The sequence below is a fragment of the Otolemur garnettii genome, unplaced genomic scaffold (genome assembly GCF_000181295.1).
Source record: "Otolemur garnettii isolate 467f Iridium unplaced genomic scaffold, OtoGar3 scaffold00010, whole genome shotgun sequence".
Classification (NCBI taxonomy): Eukaryota; Metazoa; Chordata; class Mammalia; order Primates; family Galagidae; genus Otolemur; species Otolemur garnettii.
This window is the reverse complement of record NW_003852405.1, coordinates 36,255,682-36,275,188: the sequence shown is the minus strand read 5'-3', so window position 1 is coordinate 36,275,188 and position 19,507 is coordinate 36,255,682. Positions and strand designations below refer to the sequence as shown.

The window sequence follows — 19,507 nt, the reverse complement described above, 5'->3', positions numbered from 1 at the left end:
AAAAAAAAAAAAAAGGTACAGTGTAATTTGACAGCCTGGCTTAGCAAATAAATTTACTATATAAAATCCAATTTAAAAACATGAGCATTATCTTACAGATGTGCACACAGGGCAGAAACCAGGAGACACTTGGCAATAAATGGGTTCCTATTTGTTTTTATGACTTTTAAGAAGTGAGCATGAAAATAAATCTTTATTTTCAGTTATTACCCACCAGGAAGAGAAAGTCAGGTTCACAGTTTTAGCTCTTAACACAAAGTGAACTAGGAGGCAAATTTATATCCATCAGATACAACTAATGGACCAACTTTTTAAGTTCAGGCTATCTTGAAAGCTTGCAACATACCAGATATTGCTGTTTATTCTTGCGACAGCAATGGGTGACACTGAGCAGAACTTGTGTTTTTAATCAGTGTTTTCTATAACATGTTGCTGAATATCAATTGAGGTTTACAAACATGTCACGTGTCCAGAGTTAGATACCTCAAAGTCTAAACACATTGATTTAGGAGTGCGTATGTTGCAATCTCAAGAGGGGTCAGTAGTCCGTATGGACTAAATTAACACTTGCCTCTGGGCAGCAGGTATGTAAATAGAAAACCATGAGACATTAGCACCAATGCAGAGCACGCTTGGCATCATAAGATCCAAACACCAGCAGAAGTTTATCCATCATGAAAAAACGATTACCTCCTTCTTAAACTGTCAGACTAGCAGGTAATTTAGATTAATAAATCTAATCCAAATGAATAAACTCTTATACTGTACAATGTTTCCTTTTTAGAAGTACATGTAATAAGAACCAATCAGCTAAATAGCAGACACACTAATGACTGGAGATCTCCAGTATTCTAAAAACTGGACATGACCATACACAGGCAGAAAACAACCAAAAACTGAGTGACACAAGATTCTTAAAACTTTAAATAAAATTCCTTTCCTGTTTATCAATAAATGTGGCAGAATTAAATAAAAAAAAAAACCTAGAAAACCTGTTTTATTGATTATCCTCTCCATGTATGTTTTAGTAAATGGTGTGACTCCTCATTCAAGGAATCCATTACCAACCTAATTCTCTAATGGTGGAAGAGGAAAAAGATCACGTTCTGTGGAACAAACATTCACCTATCAACTTAAGACCAAATAAGAGCGTATAGGAAATTCAGAAACACTAAGATTTTTGGTTTCTATTTCACAGATGGTGCTGCTGTTCCAACCTTATAAAGTAAAGCTGTCTGCTTTCCAAATTCCCAAAATAAAAATATTCCTCCACCTAACCATACTAAACCAATGCCCTTTGGTTTCTTTACAAGTAGGATTAAAGGGTTACCAATGATGGATGTACTATTTTGATTTTGGGACCTTTCACAGACACAAATCATACCGTGTGGCCAGACAATTATTTTACAGAAGAGTTTAAATACTATGCATTAGCCAATCAACTTAATCTACCCACCCTCTTGGGGGGGGGGGGCGGACCCCATACCCATAAAATTACCATTCACTTGACAGGATGTGTCTATCAACAGTAAGTAGGTTTAAGCAACTTTCACCAATAAGGTGTCTAGTTTGGCTTTTAAAATGGGAAAATCACACATTTAAAATGTAAATACAGTTGAAATTATAAATCAGTTATAATTTGAATCTAATGAACCATGCAAGGAGCGAGAGTTAATAAACCAATGTGCTTTGAATTTGTTCAAGTACTGATATTTCTGTATATAAAGATTTAGCATATATATAACAGCTATCGTGAGAAGTGAAAAAAGATTTTTCCCCCAAAATGAAAATATTAAAACTAAGTTAAAATACATAAAGTAGTTAGTATTCCACACAGCATAAAATTCGACAAATCAAAGTTTACATGTCCCAGTTGACCAGGTGTGAAAATGCAAAGCAGGTATTAAAACCGATATGTCCAATATTTAAAACCAGTTTATAATTGGGTGAACATCTAAATCCTTAATTAAAAAACACAAATGAAGTGAAAGCTTTAAACTGGTACACACTGTTCACACCTATATTTCAAGTTTGGAAATGCATATTTGCAAGCAGCAATACAAAAGTATTCATGAAGAATGCATAATCTCTGAAAATTATGAAAACATCCCTGCTACCAATACATTTCTAAATACAAAACTGACTATCATATTTGTTACTTCTGTGTAGCGAGAGAAGTTCATTTTCAAAACAGATAAAATTCAGTCTTTAGGTGTGAATGGTATGAATGACAGTCTTTTTTTTTTTTTTTTAATTTCTTAAGTTGTTTGGAATCCGTAAGCATGCAAAAAAGCTTTGAACAGAAGGGTCCACCAAGGAACCAGGGCTGTCTCATGGCATCCAGTTAAGCCAGAGCTGGGAATGCCTCCGGGTCATCCACGTCAGGAGCAGACGCACTTGACTGAAAAAGAGACAAACCAGAATTACCACAACTCTCGATTCTTAAAAATACATTGCTAGTGTATACATTTAGCCAAAACTCTAAAAAACTGGTGACCTATCAAAGGTTTTACTTTAGAAGACAAAATTATGGATCAGAATATACTACTACTATTAGCCCATTTTCACTCCCTTCTAAACAGTATGGGTTGTTTTGTCAAATAAACCACAAAAGATGTGAATTCTTTCTTTGTTCATCAGTATTTTTATCCTTTCCACACTAAACAAGTAGCATCAACATGAAGGCATGCCAAGAAACCAGTGACATTTATGTAGCATATTCAATGTTAAAAAAAGGATCCCCTCCCAAAAGAGAAAGCAATCAAAACGCTGTATAGCCAAAAGTACAAATAACCACAAAACTACTAAAAAAAAACCCATAAACACAACACTGGCTTAAAAAAAAGCTTGATATCACGGGAAGAAATAATATTAAGTTACCACTACAATCAGACTTATGCAAGTGGGTCCTCAAATTTATATATTAGGAACTCAGAAGGACATTATGGCTGTTTCCCAGCTGGACCATAAGAAAACAATGAAGTAACTCAAAGGTTATCTCTACTAGTTCAATAATACTTTGTCATTTAAAAGCACAGACTGCGGCATCAGACAGATCCAAGTTAACATCTATTGATTACTTGGGCATTCATCACAATATTTTGGGCTATTTGGTGCCACACACTGTGCAAAGCACTGGAGAGATTATGGAAAAGTAGGACAAAAACCAATTCCAGCTCTCACAGAAGACCTAAGTAGAAGAAATCAACAATAAAAAGTTATCAACAATCAAGGGAGTGTCACACAAGAAATTATACAATGAACACAAAAATTATTAAGCTGAAAATCAAAAAGCAGTTAGGCATTATCAAAGTAAAAAACTATCATAGATCAACTTCAGGTAAACCTTAGTGAAGGCCAAGAGGCTACTTGATTTCCTGTATCAGAATTTCCATCCCCTATAGGGATGTCACCATAGTAAGAAGTAAATGACATGAAGTACGTCACGTCCACAGTACAGCACCATGACCAGCACCTACGAACTCTACAAAGTGTGGTAATTTTATATTGACAACACTATTCACGAAGTAACTTAAGGGACTGAGACAAAAACATAAACTAACATGTAATTCTTCAAAGGTATGTCTACATCTTCTACCTCTTAGGTCCCCCTAAGATCTTAGCCAGTGATTTAGAAGGTCTTTCTTTGACTCACTTAAAAGGGAAAAAGAACTCTTTTAATATTACCTTGTCAGTCCTGCTGCCACGGTTGGGACGTCCACCACGCCCACGACCACCTCGTCCTCCCCTGCCACCACGTCCTGGGCGGCCAAGATCTCCAAAATTGATTTCCAGCTGGGACGTTATGTCATTCGCTGGCTTCCGGAAATGATGGTCCATAACGGAATCTTCAGCATGAGCCTGAAAATTTAAGTGAAGACCCCAGGGTAATTAAGGAAAGCAATGTTGTAAGATTACTAAATAATGAGCTTTCTCCTAGAAAGACTAAAGATCCAAAATTTACTCTGTGTGAATGAACATATTAACACCTCACAGGTAAAACTTTGGGTTCAGCTATAGTGATCTTGGAGGAAGTCCTCCCTTCATTTTATCTCAAATTTCTGTACTTTGAAATTGCAGGTGATACTGGCCATCTTCATCTAAACACATCCATGTAATCACAATCAACCCAAGGGGCTATTCCCCATCCCAGACCAATTGAATATGACAAGGCAAAAAATCTGACAGGTACACTTTAAATATGGCCTTCAGATTATGAGTGAATCCCTGGACGAAAACTTGATGGCATGTTAAGATTTCTACTAGTGATAATACTGGTCACTGCAAGTTATGAAGAAAAAACCCTCTGCTCTGCATTCTTCCAACCACAACTTGGGGAAAAAAACACTGCCTTTCTACTTCTGAGGTTTTCCGTTCATATGCAACTATTATGTTCTTCCACAATGGGAGAGCTGTAACTTAAAGTGAAACACTAACACTACACACAAGAAAGGGGCCTTGAAAAGGCCCAAATGCACAAATAAAAACACACCTTAAATATACTAAAGAAACCTTCTTAAAAATGAAGTCACCATGTCTGTGAAATTTATATCATCTTTTGTGTTTATGTATAAGCTACACGAGACAATCTAGGGGAGACAGAGGAAACAAAAACCCAGACAACTGCTTAAAGCCTGACTTTTTCCCTATATGTTTAGGGTTAGGATGAATGGGTTTTAACCTTCCAGTTGGGAACTTTGCTTATACCACTTAAAAGCACCTCTCTCATTCCCTAAATACTTGTTTAATCCTCTTTTCTGAAGGGATAATGAACATCTTATTCTTTCTAACCAACTTGTAATATTACAGCTGTCAATAACTATGCTTTAAAATACAAATTTTTGCATTATCCATGTTTTCATTCCTTACATGACCTCACACCCAAATTAAATGTCATCTCTTTGTGCCATGCCAACCTACTTTAAGTTAATAGAAGGTTCTTCTAAATAATAATTTTAAAGGAGCCTAAAAAATAAATGTAAATTCACAAACCACCAGCAAATGAAAATCAATTATATAATTATCTAAGTGTTTGCTATTTTAAACCAACATCGATTCATTAATTACTAAATGCAGATCAAAAACATTCAGATACAACCATACAATTAAAAATTAACATCCAAAGCCAAAACAGTATAAAAAGTAATCACACAGCATTACATCATATTAGGCATTAATAAGTAATTTAGAGAAGGATTAAAGTATATGGGACAGTGAACACACAGGTCATATGCAAATACTAGTCTACATTATATAAAGGCTTTAAGCATCTACAAATTTTGGTTATCTACCAGGGTCCTGGAACTAACCACCCACAGATACCAAAAGATTGTAGTAGGATAAATTTTCAAAAGAACTTTTCTTTTCTAGAGCAGTTAGAGAATCCTAGGAGGTCAACAGAAAACTGTGATGTTGCTGTCATATAACTCAATTCTCCATTTCTAAAGAAAGTAAAGTTTCTTCTTTCCACTAACTACAACTCCTATTTGTTGTGAGAACGAAGACACATATCCCTTAGTGTTACACACGACAAACTTAAAGACCTAAATATTCACATGATATGCCAATAAGACCAGATTTAAACAAGTACCCATAATCACAAAGGCCCAAACATATAAAAGTGGTTTGATAATGAAAATGTCCTAATTTTAAAGTCACCCAGTACAGTATTTCTGAAAGGCTCAATGTAAAAGGATTATTTAAAATTGAAATAGCTAACCTGATGTCTATAAAATGCATGAAAAGAATTCAGGGAACTTACGAGTCATCTATAACTACATCTAGAATTTTATGTATTTTGTTTTGGGAAAGAGTCCAGCTGGAACCCCGCCGAGTTATAAATAATTTTAAGGAGGGCTAAGTCGATCTTTTTCATATCAACCTAGGCAGTTTAATAATCAGATTGAAAACAACCCCCTGCCCAGACATTTTTGGTTCTTAAATCAGAAATTCTATTTTGTCTTACTCAGACATACAAACTACTTTATCTTTCAGGAAAAAAAGCCAATGTGTTCCGATTTTTTTTTTTTTCCCTACAGGATCTGTCACTTAGGATAATGTCCTCAATTTCCTATGTTTATGGAGTAAATGTTAAAACCATCTTTTTAAAATCTAATTCTCTTTGAACTCATTTTATGTTAAAATGTTTCCAAGTTTGTCTTATAGCCATTTTTTGTTTAAAAAATTAAGATGTATTAACATCTTACTTAGTCCTCTTATGGTTACTCTCCCAGCATTTTAATTTAACTTTACCTTAGGATGACACAAATTTGTACTCTGGATTTCTGGCACAGTCCAATTTATGATATGAATACGAATCAAACACAAAGGTCAAAAGGTTAAAGAAAGCTGACAGAAAGAAAAGAATTTAGTAGAAGAAATAATGCAGTTAGCTGAAACTATGATTAAAAGCCGAACAGGATGCAGAAATAAGACATTCCTCTAAGAGCATGCCCCAGGGCCAAACTAGAAGCTACCAGAAAAAAAGTCACCAGTGGGACTTCCTCACACACAGCTGACCCCTGAACAGTGAGTCTAGGCCGCCTTGATGCCTGCCCCCTGCCACAGACGGCACTGCTATCCTGTTTCTTTCTTCAGCTGCTCAAAGTGAAAACAATAAGGACAATCCATTTCCACTTTATTACTTTCTCACTAGTTTACTGTAAAAATGCAGTATACAACATAACACAATGTGTGTTAACTGCGTTACTGGTCAGACTTCGAGTCAACAGTAGGCTAGTGTAACTCAAGAGGGCGGGGGGATCAGTGCCCCTAACCCCCACCCCTGTTCAAGGGTCACCTGTACTTTCATTGGTTTCCATGTTTCTTAAGTAAAAAAACCCATAATTAATTCTTCAGTCTTTGTAAGGATGTAAGTTATCACTCCTCCATCAAGGATGATACTACCATTTACTCAAGAGTCCTGACCATTATACATAGTATACAGGCAGTTTCAAAAGTTGAGTACTAAACGAAGCCACTTATATTATAGGTTAAACCATGTGACAATGCCGAGATTTCAACTTAATACCATAGTTTTTTTTTTTTTTTTTGAGCCAGAGCCTCAAGCTGTCCCCCTGGGTAGAGTGCCGTGGCATTACAGCTCACAGCAATCTCCAACTCCTGGGCTCAAGCGAGTCTCCTGCCTCAGCCTCCCAAGTAGCTGGGACCACAGGCGCCCGCCACAATGCCCGGCTATTTTTTGGTTGCAGCCATCATTGTTGTTTGGCGGGTCCGGGCTGGGGATTCGAACCTGCCACCTTAGGTGTACGTGGCTGGCGCCTTAGCCGATTGAGCTATAGGTGCCGAGCCAATACCATAGTTTTTTAATGATTCCCAATCATGTTTCCAAAAACTAATTACATGATATATAACTGATACCTTTTTAGAAAAAGGAAGCAATATAGCAAATATGATTTTGAAACGACTGAAGGACTGAATTTCTTATACGGTAATAATGCAGCTTACTTTCCTTTTCAAGCAAGTTATCTGCCCCAAATGATATAAAGTTTTAAAAAATATTATCCAAGTGAAATTTAAAACAAAAATTATAAATACTATTAAAGTGACATACGAACACTTTCAAACACCATGAAACTTAATTTTACCTCTTCACTCTTTGATTTATGAAGTACAAATCCCTTCTTCCACTGTCCATCAGCACCTTCATTCGGTTTTCGGATATTAAATTCTACTTTTGCCCGGTCCTTATTTTGAATAGCCTTCCACTCATCCAAAGTCATCTCTTTTGGACCTTCTTCCTTTACTTCTTCAACTTCATTCTCCCTGTGAAAAAATGTTTAAATTTTATACCTGGTAGAGAACTTGTATAATTTACATAAAAAATATAATTGTAAGGAAGTTAATTTTGGCTGGCTGGTGATCTTTTAGAGAAAGAAAATTATGTGAGGATGGAGGGGATATCATAGTTTGCTGTGACCCAATAGCTAACATGCAACCCTGAAAAGGCCAGGAATTCAGTACTTGTCAATCAGTGCTGTGATTAGAGGCATGAGCCACCGTAAGCTGCCCAAAACACACACTCCTTAGTTTTAAAACTACTCTCTTATCTGCCCCATCCTGCACCTATCTTCTCCCAAAGGATGTATTTTTAATTTTCAGAATTTCCCACACTATGTAACTCATAGAAACATATTAAAGATGCCTATGAACAACCAGATTTCAAATTTTAGAATATAAAAGAACTGTTTCTCTTATGATCTCAGCAACTATCACTTATGGCAAAGTGAATTAAGAGCCCAAATCTATATACCACAACTTTTAAACCAACTTGCATTATGGAGAGAGAAGACTGTGGTTTCATTAGTAATCAAACTGTCCACAAAGCACACAGGTTTCAATAGTTATACCACTTTAGTTATTTCCCAATATGATTCTTAGGCCATAGCTACTGAATACTAATTATTCTTTCCCCTTTTAACAGAAACAAAGCACAGGCCTAGAAATCCATTATTTTAGTCTAATTTCCATTTCCAATTGTCCCCAAACAAGTCATCTGCTATTTTGGGAGCCCTGCTTCTTTCCAAAGATAGCAGGTGATTCAGTTTAGCCTTAGACTGAAGTATCTTCTCCATGCTGCCCATTGCTGTTAGACAAATCCTATTTTAAAACTTCCTAGAGTAAGTTTACATAAAATTGACTGGACCCTAGGTGTAAAGTCCAACTTTGTCTTATAGAGAAGAAAATTAAGATCTTAGTTACCCCTATGTTATGACACAGCCAAGAAGAGAACCTGGAGTACCTTTTAATCACATCATGAAGCCCTAACACCTACCTTTCAAAGATCACTGTAACAATCAAATGAGAACCCAAATAGAAACTCTGGAAAACTATTTAAGTGAGTTAATCAAAGTCAGCCCCAGTTGTGCTTCTTAAATCCCATATGCAAGGTATAATACTATGTGCTCAGAGTCTTCCCTACCCTGGAGGAGACTGCTCTAATGTCATAATTTTCTGTAAACTAAACACCTTAATTTCATTCCTGGATCCTTGGCTAAGGATTTGCTTCCAATACCATATCAATACATCATTATCCTCTGGGGAAGTTATCACACAGAAAATGATTCAAACATTGGGTTTGGTGTTTTTTTGAGACAGTCATACTGTCACCTGGGCTAGACTGCAGTAGCATCATCACAGCTCACTGCAACCTCAAACTCCTGGGCTCAAACCAATTCTTCCTGCTCAGCCTCCCAGGTAGCTGGAACTATAGGTGCATACCACCACCATGCCTAACTCATTTTATTTTTCATAAGGGGGGGGGGGTCTTCTCTCTTAATCAGGCTAGTCTTAAACTTCTGAACTCAAGCAATCATCCCATCTCAGCTTCCCAGAGTGCTAGGATTACAGGTGCAACTCACTGCACCCAGACCCACATGGGCCCTTTACTAGGGTTCAATGAATTCACTAAACACAATTTCAATGTTTTACATAAAATTGTGATTCCATGTAGCTTGGCATAAATAAAATTCATATTACCCCCAAATGCAAAATACCTAACATTATGTAAATTTATTCATTCTATCCAAAAATAAATAATTTTTCCTTACTTATGCCAGCAACCCCTTGGAATGATACCCCCCCCCCATTACTCTTAACAGTGGTTCTCAATAAGAGCAATTCTTCCTAAGGAAGTTTAGAAAGGGCATCCCTTCCCTGATTGAGATGAAAATGCTCCAGTATAGAATCACTATCCTAAACAATCTATAATCTAAAACTGTAAACCATCATGCTGTAACAAACAACTGGCACACACTTCTGCTTGGGTTGACAGAAACTACATACAGAAAAGCCTTAATTACTTCCATCAGCTGAACCTGAATCAACTCCTACCCTCGGAAAAACAAAACTTCAAAAAAGTCTTCTACCTAAACTAAAATGAACATTAAGGAAGACAGTGAACTAACAACATTATGATCTTTGCTGTTCTGAAACATTTTAAAACAGGCCAGTAATGTTACGTTCCAAATTCCCTGCCAATGGAAAAAAATTCAGCAATGAAACTAATTTTACAAAGGTCATGTTTTCTGTTTTAGCTGTCTCAGAATAAAACCCATAGGGTTTATGACAATGGTAAAATGCCCAATCAAATAGAAATAACCACATTATCTTTGTCAAACCATATACATATAAATACAGCCCAATACATACATATAAAGCACCCTTCTAAATGCTACTCAAGAGATGGGGATATAGTATGAAATCTACAGCCATCCTACTGGTTAGAAACCACACTGATGTCAGTGCCGGAGTCACCATCACATGAAGCCACTTACTTATTCTCAGTGTCCGCCACTGGGTGCTCTTCACCTTCAGGTGTCTCCTCAGTCACATTTGATTGATCCAAGTCACTGCAATTATAAGATATTTGTTTCTGAATGTATTTGGGGGACTCTCTAAGGAAAGAAAGAAAAAGAAAGGCATCTAGGTCCATTTACATGTAGCCAAAGGGTTCTTCATACAAAAATACTAGAAGCCCCCACATCTTTGCAAAGTCTTTCCTTAATAAATCACTCCCCAGTAAACTAAGAGAAAACAAAACTACTGGTTAAACTGGTTCACATACTTCATCCTCACAAAATAACAGGACAAGACAGTTCTAAAACAAAGCTCTACTAGCTGATCACATTTTATAATCACCAGAATGTCAATAGCTAGGCTAGGAACCATTAAAGACACAAAGAAAACTAGAATATCCAAGTAAGTTTAATGTAGGATTTTAGGAAAAGTTATACATCTATAAGAAAAAAACCCCCACATATACTAAAGTACAGAAAAATTAGTCATTTGATACACTATTAACCCAAACCTATCCCATAAGACATTTATCTTCTAAGGCAGCCTCTCTAAGAGCACCCAATTCTTGTCTTAAGAACAAGTTAAAACAGAGGCATGGGATGAACCTCTAGGATCAGCTTTATTAAAATTATTTATTTAGGAAAAAATCAGAATACCAACGTTAATTCATCCTTGACAGTTCCCCAGTTGTGAGATCCGCTACCTCCACGCTTGTCCTCATGCTTCAGGCCACTGTAATGTGAAAAAGAACTAACAAAACTGAGTTAACATAATACTCTAGTTCTAGAAGTTCAAATTTTGCTTGTTAAATAAGTAGATCAAAATATTAAAGTAAAATAAAAGCCAATATAAGACTTACGATCTATCACTTCCACTATGCCTGTCAAATTCACGTTTGCCACGAGAATCAAATCCATCTCCTCGACCCATTCCTCGTCCACGGCCTCCTCGACCTCTCCCAAGACCACCACGACCTCGAATAGGTCGGTCAATAATCGGTCTATAATACAAATTTAAAAATTTTATTTCCAGGGTTTCCAGAAAAGGGAGTAAGGGAAATCCATTCAAAGGAACAATAATATTGATCATGTTTACTGGCTCATAACCCAAATGTGCTTTAGAAAATTCAAAACAGTCTATTTCTAAGAATAAAGAAAACTAGAACTTGGAAGCCTCTCAAAACAAGAATATTATTTTGGCATTCCCCTAAAACATTATTGCCTATATATTTTATTTTTTCCATTATTATTCATCACACATTGTAATTCAATTAAAACTAGTATTTACTAGTACACTTAAAAATTGAAACAAACACATCTAACCTGCATGAGGAATAATCTGCTTTACTATATTACTATAAACAATTAAACCATAGTATATTCCTTTTAATTCAACCTCTGAGGACAGAGTCAGCAAGGAAAAGAAATGGGCCAACTACCAATTCAAGTGTTATCTAAGTCTGAACTGTTACCTAAAGGTTTGTATAACAATACACAAATTCATATATTTATCTCTGAAAAGATAACAGAATTAGCCACACTGCCACCTACAATTATGCCCAATTTATAGTTCCTAATTAAGAAGTGACTCTATTAAGCTGATAAAACATGACAAATATTTTCTTTATTTTAAACATCTTTACCTATCAACTGAAAATTCGCCTCCTTCACCCTTTTCTTCAAGTGGCTTTTCAAATCTTCGTTCACGAGGTGGTCGCCTTTCTGGTCTTCTATCAATAATTTTTCCTTCACCCTGAAGTTGTTGATCAGGTCTTCTTCCAACACGTCTTATTCCTAAAATGATAAGTGGGCTGCATAAGCAAATTATTGCCACATCAAGAATCGTGCAGGCCTAGACTACCAAAAAAAAAGGGGGGGGGGGTCTGCTACTATTTCAGTCCATTAGCTATTGAAAAAGGTATATTTATATATATAGGGTACCTATGACATATAATAAAGTCCTTTAAGAAACTTAGTTTATAGTTTGCCAAGTTATCCCCTCCTGAAGCTTTTCTGCAAGTGACTTAGAAGTCATCTGGGTAGCCATTATTCCTCTTACTTTTCAAGATGTCAATCTCTTACTAAAAAAAATTTTAAGTCTAGGCTCGGCGCCTATAGCTCAACCGGCTAAGGCACCAGCCACGTACACCTAAGGTGGTGGGTTCGAATCCCCAGCCCGGACCCGCCAAACAACGGTGATGGCTGCAACCAAAAAATAGCCGGGCGTTGTGGCAGGCACCTGTGGTACCAGCTACTTGGGAGGCTGAGGCAGGAGACTCGCTTGAGCCCAGGAGTTGGAGGTTGCTGTGAGCTGTAATGCCACAGCACTCTACCCAGGGGGACAGCTTGAGGCTCTGTCTCAAAAAAAATATATATATATATATTTTAAGTCTAAAGCAATTTAGGCAAGTGATAGATTTTGGTTTTAAAGATACCAAAGAAAGCAATACCAGTAGCCATTCATAAATTATCAAGCAAATCAACACCCTAGATATGGTCAAACAAAACGGTCACATTATTTTAGTCTATGTAATCTGAAAAAAGGCCACAGACTCATAATTCTATAAAACTACAAATCTGAAAGGAGAAAGGTGGCATTCAGGATCACTAGAAAACATGCTGCTAGTTCAGAATAGCTATTTAACCAGAAAAAAGTGTCTTCTTCATCATTGTTTTAAAATACAATGGTATTTTAAACAAGGGTATGTGTGCACATACATGCTCCCCAACCTAACTTTTAAAAACATCATTATGTAGCCACTAGGAAATAGGTCAGTTATTAATTTGGATAGAAACAGATGTTTTAAAGATTTGCCCTTACAAGCATCTTTGTTTTTAGGGGACCTTTTAAAGCCAGACACACACACAAAAGACCCCTTTAAGCAACTAAGTGATAGCTGAAACATTTAGAGATCTGCCTGATGCCCACAGAGGCAACCAATACGAATTACTGGTGGCCTTCAGAATTATTATGTTAAATTTATGACTGTTAAGACTGTAGGTATGCTGTAATTCCTAATTTCTGACAGTCCCTAAATTGCTTCACTTTGGTTCTTTCTAAGAAAGTGAACACCATCAGGACACACCCAATTGTTCAGATGCCTGTAACCAGAGCCAAACAGTAAGCAACAATCTCTTCAATAAAATTTAAGATTCACTCCCTGTGAACTCTCCAGATAGACCACATGGTAGACCTTACAGCAAGGTATTTAAATTAATTTCATCAAAGTATTTAACTTATTGGGATGTAGCCATGGAACCAGTCCTTATAATGATATCCAAGCCAAACACACCCAAATGAACAATGGTTTGCTTCCCCACCCAATATTCAATATTAGGCTTGCAGAATCTAAAAACCTACTAAATAAATTCACCTTATGAAAAAATGACTGATATAAAAGAACTACATGCTTTTTTGGATATACTTACATATAAAATGTGCAAGTTCACTAACTGTCCTAGATTTTAGACTTCTATTATTTAAAAGAAAAAAACCTACCCTGGTCTAATAGTTAAGCATTCTGCTGTCAATTTTCAAGTTTTTCAAATGGACAAAAAATAATCCACATAATGTATTAACATAACAAACATCAATTATCTCAAGTTATGTCTAGCATTTTTTGATCATCATCAAAATCACAGGACACACAGTCTAACAATCCTACTATATAACCAGCAAGGCCTTTGTTTACAGATCTATCCCCAGGGCACATCGACTGACAGGTGGGGAGATCTCAAAAAGGACTATTTTTCATTGAACATTTTACCAATATTCAAAGCCTGGGCTTTATGCATCTTAAGGTTCAGTGTTCTAATACTAACCTAAGGAAAATGTTAGGAATACTTTTCCCAAGTGAATAATAGTGAAATTAGTCCTGGTTTTAAGTTTATGAAATAATTCCCCAAGTTTGTAACTTAAAATACCAGTTTCCAGGTATGAACTTATTTCATAGATGGGCTTCATTAAACTGAGGCATTTAAACCACGTGTCATGCTTTGAACATGCGAAACGAGTGAATACATCTATCTAGTATGTTTTAGATTTAATCTTAAATTTATTTAAACTTTGTGTGACTTTACCTCCTTGGTTTAAATAATTACAAAAACCAATGTTCTTTAACACAGAAATCAAACGATGTATTCTATTGTACTAAGGTGCTATAAAGTTTAACTGGCTGAACAGATATTTGGCCTAAGTGATATATGTATACACGCATCCTAAAACTTCAACTGTGCTTTCCCCCAGCCTGTAATTTTAACGATAAAATTGTTTTGTTTTTAACCACCAAGATCAGATCCTAGATTCATCTCAAGTCTCCAAAGTTTTCAAAACAATGCCTAAAGCAAAACCTAATACAGGAAAATTGTTTAGAATTCAGCTACAACTTAATGAGAACTCCTTTCAGGAGCACGTGGCAGCACGGAGTAATTTCAACTTTCAACACAGGTAAACCCAACTTTAAAGGCTCAGCGCTCAGGCCCTGCACCTCCTTGCTATTGACCGCGAAAGCTTTTTCTTACCAACTCTTTCGCTCATTTTCGACCACCACGAGCCAGCAGTAAGGATGCACAATTCCAGATAATCCTGTGAAAGTCACAGCGCCTCCGAGGCGCCTCTAAACCGCCAGTGAAAGCCTGACCGCGCTTCACGCACACGTGGGAAACAAGCTGCAGACTCTCCGGGCTCCGGAGACCGACGTGACACCCGGGCGGCACAGCGAGCCCCGGCGTCGGGCAGGCGCGGGCCGTGCTCATGCCGTCCGTCCGCACAGCCCGGCCCGCGCCGCTCCCGCCCCCCGCCCCGGCCGCACGCACTCCCCGGGCTCCGGGCCGCGCCGCTGAGGGGCGGGGAGGGCGCCGGAGCACGTGCGGCCCCGCGTCGCGCCTCGCCCGACTCCGCGCTTCCCGACGCGGGCGCCCCACGCTGTGGTGGGACAAGATGGCAGGACGGAGCCCGGAGCCGGCGACAGCAGCCCGCGGGGCGCGCCGAGGAGGCTCTCGCGCAGCAGGACGCTGCGGGACCCCGGCTGCCGTCCCCGCAGCCCGGTCCGTGCGCGGCCCGCCCAGCCCCGGCGGGAAGGGGGCGGCTCCGGGACCTGCCGGCGGGAGCCGAACTCGGGCGGCCGCGCTCCGGCCCGTCTGCAGGACCCAGCTCCTGTCGCGTGGGAGAAACGCGAGCGAATGGGCGGCAAAGCGCTCCGGAACGAGCGGCGTCTGCAAGCCCCCCGCGCCCCCTCCTCCTCCCCAGATTCACCTTCTTTCTTGAGCGCCACGGGCGGCTGCGTCTCCTCTTTCTTGTCACCCACGCCGACGCTGGGGGGCAGCGGGTTCTTGCGGTCCTTCTGAGACTCTTTACGCAGCTGTTTGCCCGCCGCGTTGGAGTTGGTCTGGGCCGCGGCCTGAGCTGCGCTCTTGGCCCCAGGGCCCCCAACACCGCCCCCGCCGGCTTCTTTTTTCTTGTTCTCCGCTGCCTTCAGCACCTCAAAGGGGTCCGATTCGTCGTCAAATAACTGGTCGAATCGGTTGGTGACCACGCAGCCGAAGCCTTCCTGTAAGTGACCAGGCATGATGGTGGCTCGGCGGCGCGTTCCTCCACGGATTGCAGCGGGCCGCGCCGAGCCAAGAGCGCCTGCTTCAGCTCTTCCCACAAGATGGCCGGGCTGAGAGAGGGGGGCCGTCTTCTCTTCCGGCGCCAGGCACACATCCGGGAGCGGCCAGCGCCGCACGGCACCCTGGGGCATGTAGGCCAGAGGGATTTCTCCTGAGGTGGGTGCCCGCAACGGGACTACAACTCCCAGAATGCATCGCGCAGGAGCTCTTCGCGCTCGCCTAGGAGGCGGGACCTCACGGAGGGAGCGAAGCGTGCGTGCCGAAGTAGGGGAAGCGTGGTGGTGGGCGGAGCCCCGCCACCTGCTCTGGCTGCCCATACACACGCCGGGTCTTCGGTAACCTGAAACCCGGAAAACGCTGTGGCATATTTTGTTCGCGAAAGTGTTCTGTGTTTGCTTTCGCTCACCCCGCCTCCGGCACAGGGCTAACTTTCGCCACCTCTCCGCAAGGGTCAAGGTGACTCCCAGCGCTTCCATCTGGAGGTGCGCAAACTTCCGGGGGTGGAGGTGTCGCCGAGGTGGGCAGCACCCGGTCTGTGCCAGGTCCCTAGCTGCCCAGTGGCTGGAGAACCCCTCTTTCGCCCTCTGTTATGGATCGAGGCTCTTCTGTGAATGGGAGGCGGCGTGCGCTTCCTTTCTCAGGGACACGAACTAGTCAGAAAGACAAGTCGCACAGTCACATGGGGCTGTCGCGCGCCTTTCCCGGGCTTTCTTGCTGGCTTGTTCTGGGTGCTTTAAGAGTTCTTAGCTCCTGACAGCGCAGCACTGGACACTGGTCCGGCCTCCAGAAAGCCCTTCTTGTAGAGACACTTTGTAAAATCGTTTCAGTTAATTGTCCATTCGTGTCGGGAAAGCCAGGCTTAAGTTAGATGGCTGTAGTATTTGTTATTTGTGAAATGAGCCCAAGAAATAACATTTTTAGAGCGTTTTAAGTGTATGTGTGCTGGGAGATGCAGTGAGAGGAGGAAAATATGCCAGCGATTTAATTTAGTAATGATTAAAAGCATTGATTCTAGTTGAGAATATTCATTAAAGCACTCTGGTGTCAATGCATATTGAAACACATTTGGTAACATCATGTTTAAATAGAATTTTAAAAACCTTTTCCCTCAATGCAAGATAACATTGAAAATGCACCTCTTATGCAGCAAATATTATGCATGACCTTAATCTCAACAACATCTTGTTAGGTAAATAATTACACTCTTTTCACAGATGATGAAACCATTTAAGAGGCGTCAAGATTTACCAAGTTCTTCCCTCTGTAAGTTCTAATGCCAGGCACTGACACAGTCTTCTAACTCCGCTGTGAGAGTCGCAGCCAGCACTTTAATCCAGGTTTTCTTGTTTCCCAATCCTACCCCAGTCCTCAAAGTCACTTATTTTCTGGTTGCCTCAATCCCTCTCCTTTCTACTTCCACACAAACCCTTATCTCACCTTCTCTTTCTTGGGCTTTGACTCCCTATGGCTCCTATCAAGACAAAGGGCTTTTGACCACACTCTTTGAAAATAGCTCAAGTGCAATTTGGAAGAACTCCATACTTTAACAAACCCCTTTTCTTTGCCAAGGGCTGTGAATATCTGCATGTTCCAAACATCAGCTAACGCTCTTTTTACCTTTCTTCAACCCCTACAACAACAACATATTAATAGCTAAAACTTGGTATTTCATTCTGTGTTGGGTGTACTTGCCATGTGTGACCTCACTGAATCCTCCCTCATCAACTCTATGAGAAAGATACTATTATTCCTGCTTTAAGGTGAGGAAAAGGAAGCACAAAGTGGCTAAATAATGTAACCACTGGACAGGCCTGTCCTTAATCATTTTTCTCTGGCATTGCAGAGCTCTGGTTTCCTCAAAGAGATCTTCATGACTGCCAAGCATCATTACAAGAGGAGTATTTAAAAAGAAGCTACACATAGGGGAATTGCCTGGCTCTGAGTTTATGAGGTTCACTTATGCTCCTCAGAGAATTTACCTATTATGATACCATAAAAATGTTATGCATAAACATTTGGAGGAAAAGGGAGGGTCTTGTAAACCCTTCCAATTTCCTTCTCCCTCTTTTTTCTCTTGTAGAACTTCGGTTAATTCAGGAGAGTTTTAAATCCATTTTTAAAGAATGCAAATAAAGCTCAAGATGGTAAATCTCTCACATCTCAATCATTATTTTATAATTTATTATTTTCACTAATGTTTCCTTTATCCTAAGAAGTTAAAATGTCAATTTCTTAATATTAAAATACTTTATAGAGTTCCTGCTACTCTCAATAGGAAAATATTGACTGGAATAAACATCACAGGAGGAGAAAAGAGGAAAGGAGATTGCCCAGAGACTCTTTTATTCAAATTAAAGACATGATTTGTAAAGTCATCTGTCTGTCATAAGATACCACTGATTAGGAACATGGCCTAAAATACCAGCTCTGTGTAGCAATACTTGAATCACGTCTTGTTCTCTGAAAAGTAACCCATGCCACTTCACAGTCTTATCTATAGCAAGCCTCTCTAAAGAGTTCTCTAGAAATGGATGTTGAAAACTGTCCAAATGCCATGAGTCCATATCCAATATAGTTACCTAATGTTAACAAAACTGAGAAACATAATATTGTACCTGCTCCCAGCCCTCATTCGCTGTTAGGACGCCAATATGGTTCTCAGTTCTCAGCCACATTACAACCTTGATTTCAGCCATTTTTTAATAATCTCGATTCCCTGTCACTAACTGTTGCTATAAATAATAACTGCTGTACTACAATTTGATCATTTACTGTGAGCTAGACACTGGGCTAAGTACCTTACATGCATTATTTCCTTTTAATTTTCAGAATAACATAAAGTAAATAGTATTCCTATCACCCCCCCACACACACACACACCTTTACAGATTGGAAACCTGGGGTTTAGTGCCTCTCCCAGTTCACACTGACCAAAAGAGTCCTGGCAGTCTGATCTCATAGTCTGGGCACCCAGATGTTGTACTTGGGAGGAACATGGTAGAAAACGTCTTTTATGCTTACACCGTATGTACCCTCTGGGGACACTGGAGGCTGTATACACATGAACATGAACCAGACGCTCATCTTCAGTGTGCTCAGTGCACAGTGCATTTTAAAGCAAACCCATAAGGGTGGTTCTTGTGGTGTTGCCAGTCTAGGCTCTCACTGAAGTCAGAGTATCAAAGCCGAAAATAGAAACACTGCTCTGTATTCTGTCACTTCAAACTTACTTTGAAGGTTGAGCCTCTTGGATTTTAAACTTCCCTTACTTTTTTCTACGTTATGCTTGTTAAAAAAACAAACACACATAGAGAAACAGCTTCATTAAGATATTCATATGCCGGCTCAGTGCCCGTGGCTCAAGTGGCTAAGGCGCCAGCCACATACACCTAAGGTGGCAGGTTCGAATCCAGCCAGGACCCACCAAACAACAGTGGCGGCTGCAACCAAAAAATAGCCAGGCGTTGTGGTGGGCACCTGTGGTCCCAGCTACTTGGGAGGCTGAGGCAGGAGACTTGCTTGAGCCCAGGAGTTGGAGGTTGCTGTGATCTGTGATGCCATGGCACTCTACCCAGGGGGAC

At 39.8% G+C, this 19,507-nt stretch overlaps 1 protein-coding gene and 1 long non-coding RNA gene across 5 annotated transcripts; one reads left to right on the top strand and one right to left on the bottom strand.

Moving 5' to 3' along the window:
• Window positions 1-160: 160 nt before the first annotated feature.
• Window positions 161-16,041, bottom strand: SERBP1 (SERPINE1 mRNA binding protein 1). 4 transcript variants are annotated; one of them, XM_003784236.3, is made up of 8 exons: window positions 15,571-16,041; window positions 11,960-12,110; window positions 11,177-11,317; window positions 10,978-11,067; window positions 10,296-10,415; window positions 7,608-7,785; window positions 3,688-3,861; window positions 161-2,401 (listed from the first exon to the last, which is right to left on the bottom strand). In XM_003784236.3, exons 1-8 carry the CDS (start codon window positions 15,881-15,883, stop codon window positions 2,345-2,347), a joined length of 1,224 nt encoding a protein of 407 aa, XP_003784284.2. In that variant the 5' UTR covers window positions 15,884-16,041; the 3' UTR covers window positions 161-2,344. The 4 variants fall into 4 exon arrangements, with proteins under 4 accessions (XP_003784284.2, XP_003784282.2, XP_003784285.2 ...); XM_003784234.3 differs by having other exon boundaries at window positions 10,296-10,370; XM_003784237.3 differs by having other exon boundaries at window positions 10,978-11,049.
• A 305-nt stretch (window positions 16,042-16,346) lies between these two features.
• On the top strand, window positions 16,347-17,869 carry LOC111723293. The gene is made up of 3 exons (XR_002771868.1): window positions 16,347-16,408; window positions 17,141-17,189; window positions 17,770-17,869. It is a non-coding gene; the product is annotated as an uncharacterized LOC111723293 (long non-coding RNA).
• The last annotated feature ends 1,638 nt before the right edge of the window (window positions 17,870-19,507 follow it).

Bases quoted from the DNA above. Each gene is read 5' to 3' on its own strand.
- SERBP1 (XM_003784236.3), bottom strand. From the start codon at position 15,883: ATGCCTGGTCACTTACAGGAAGGCTTCGGCTGCGTGGTCACCAACCGA. The intron at 11,068-11,176 runs GTAAGTCTTATA...CAGTTTTGTTAG, and splicing joins CATAGTGGAAGTGATAGATC to TTCTTTTTCACATTACAGTG. The intron at 7,786-10,295 runs GTAAGTGGCTTC...ATTTTTTCACAG, and splicing joins GTGGCGGACACTGAGAATAA to GGAGAATGAAGTTGAAGAAG.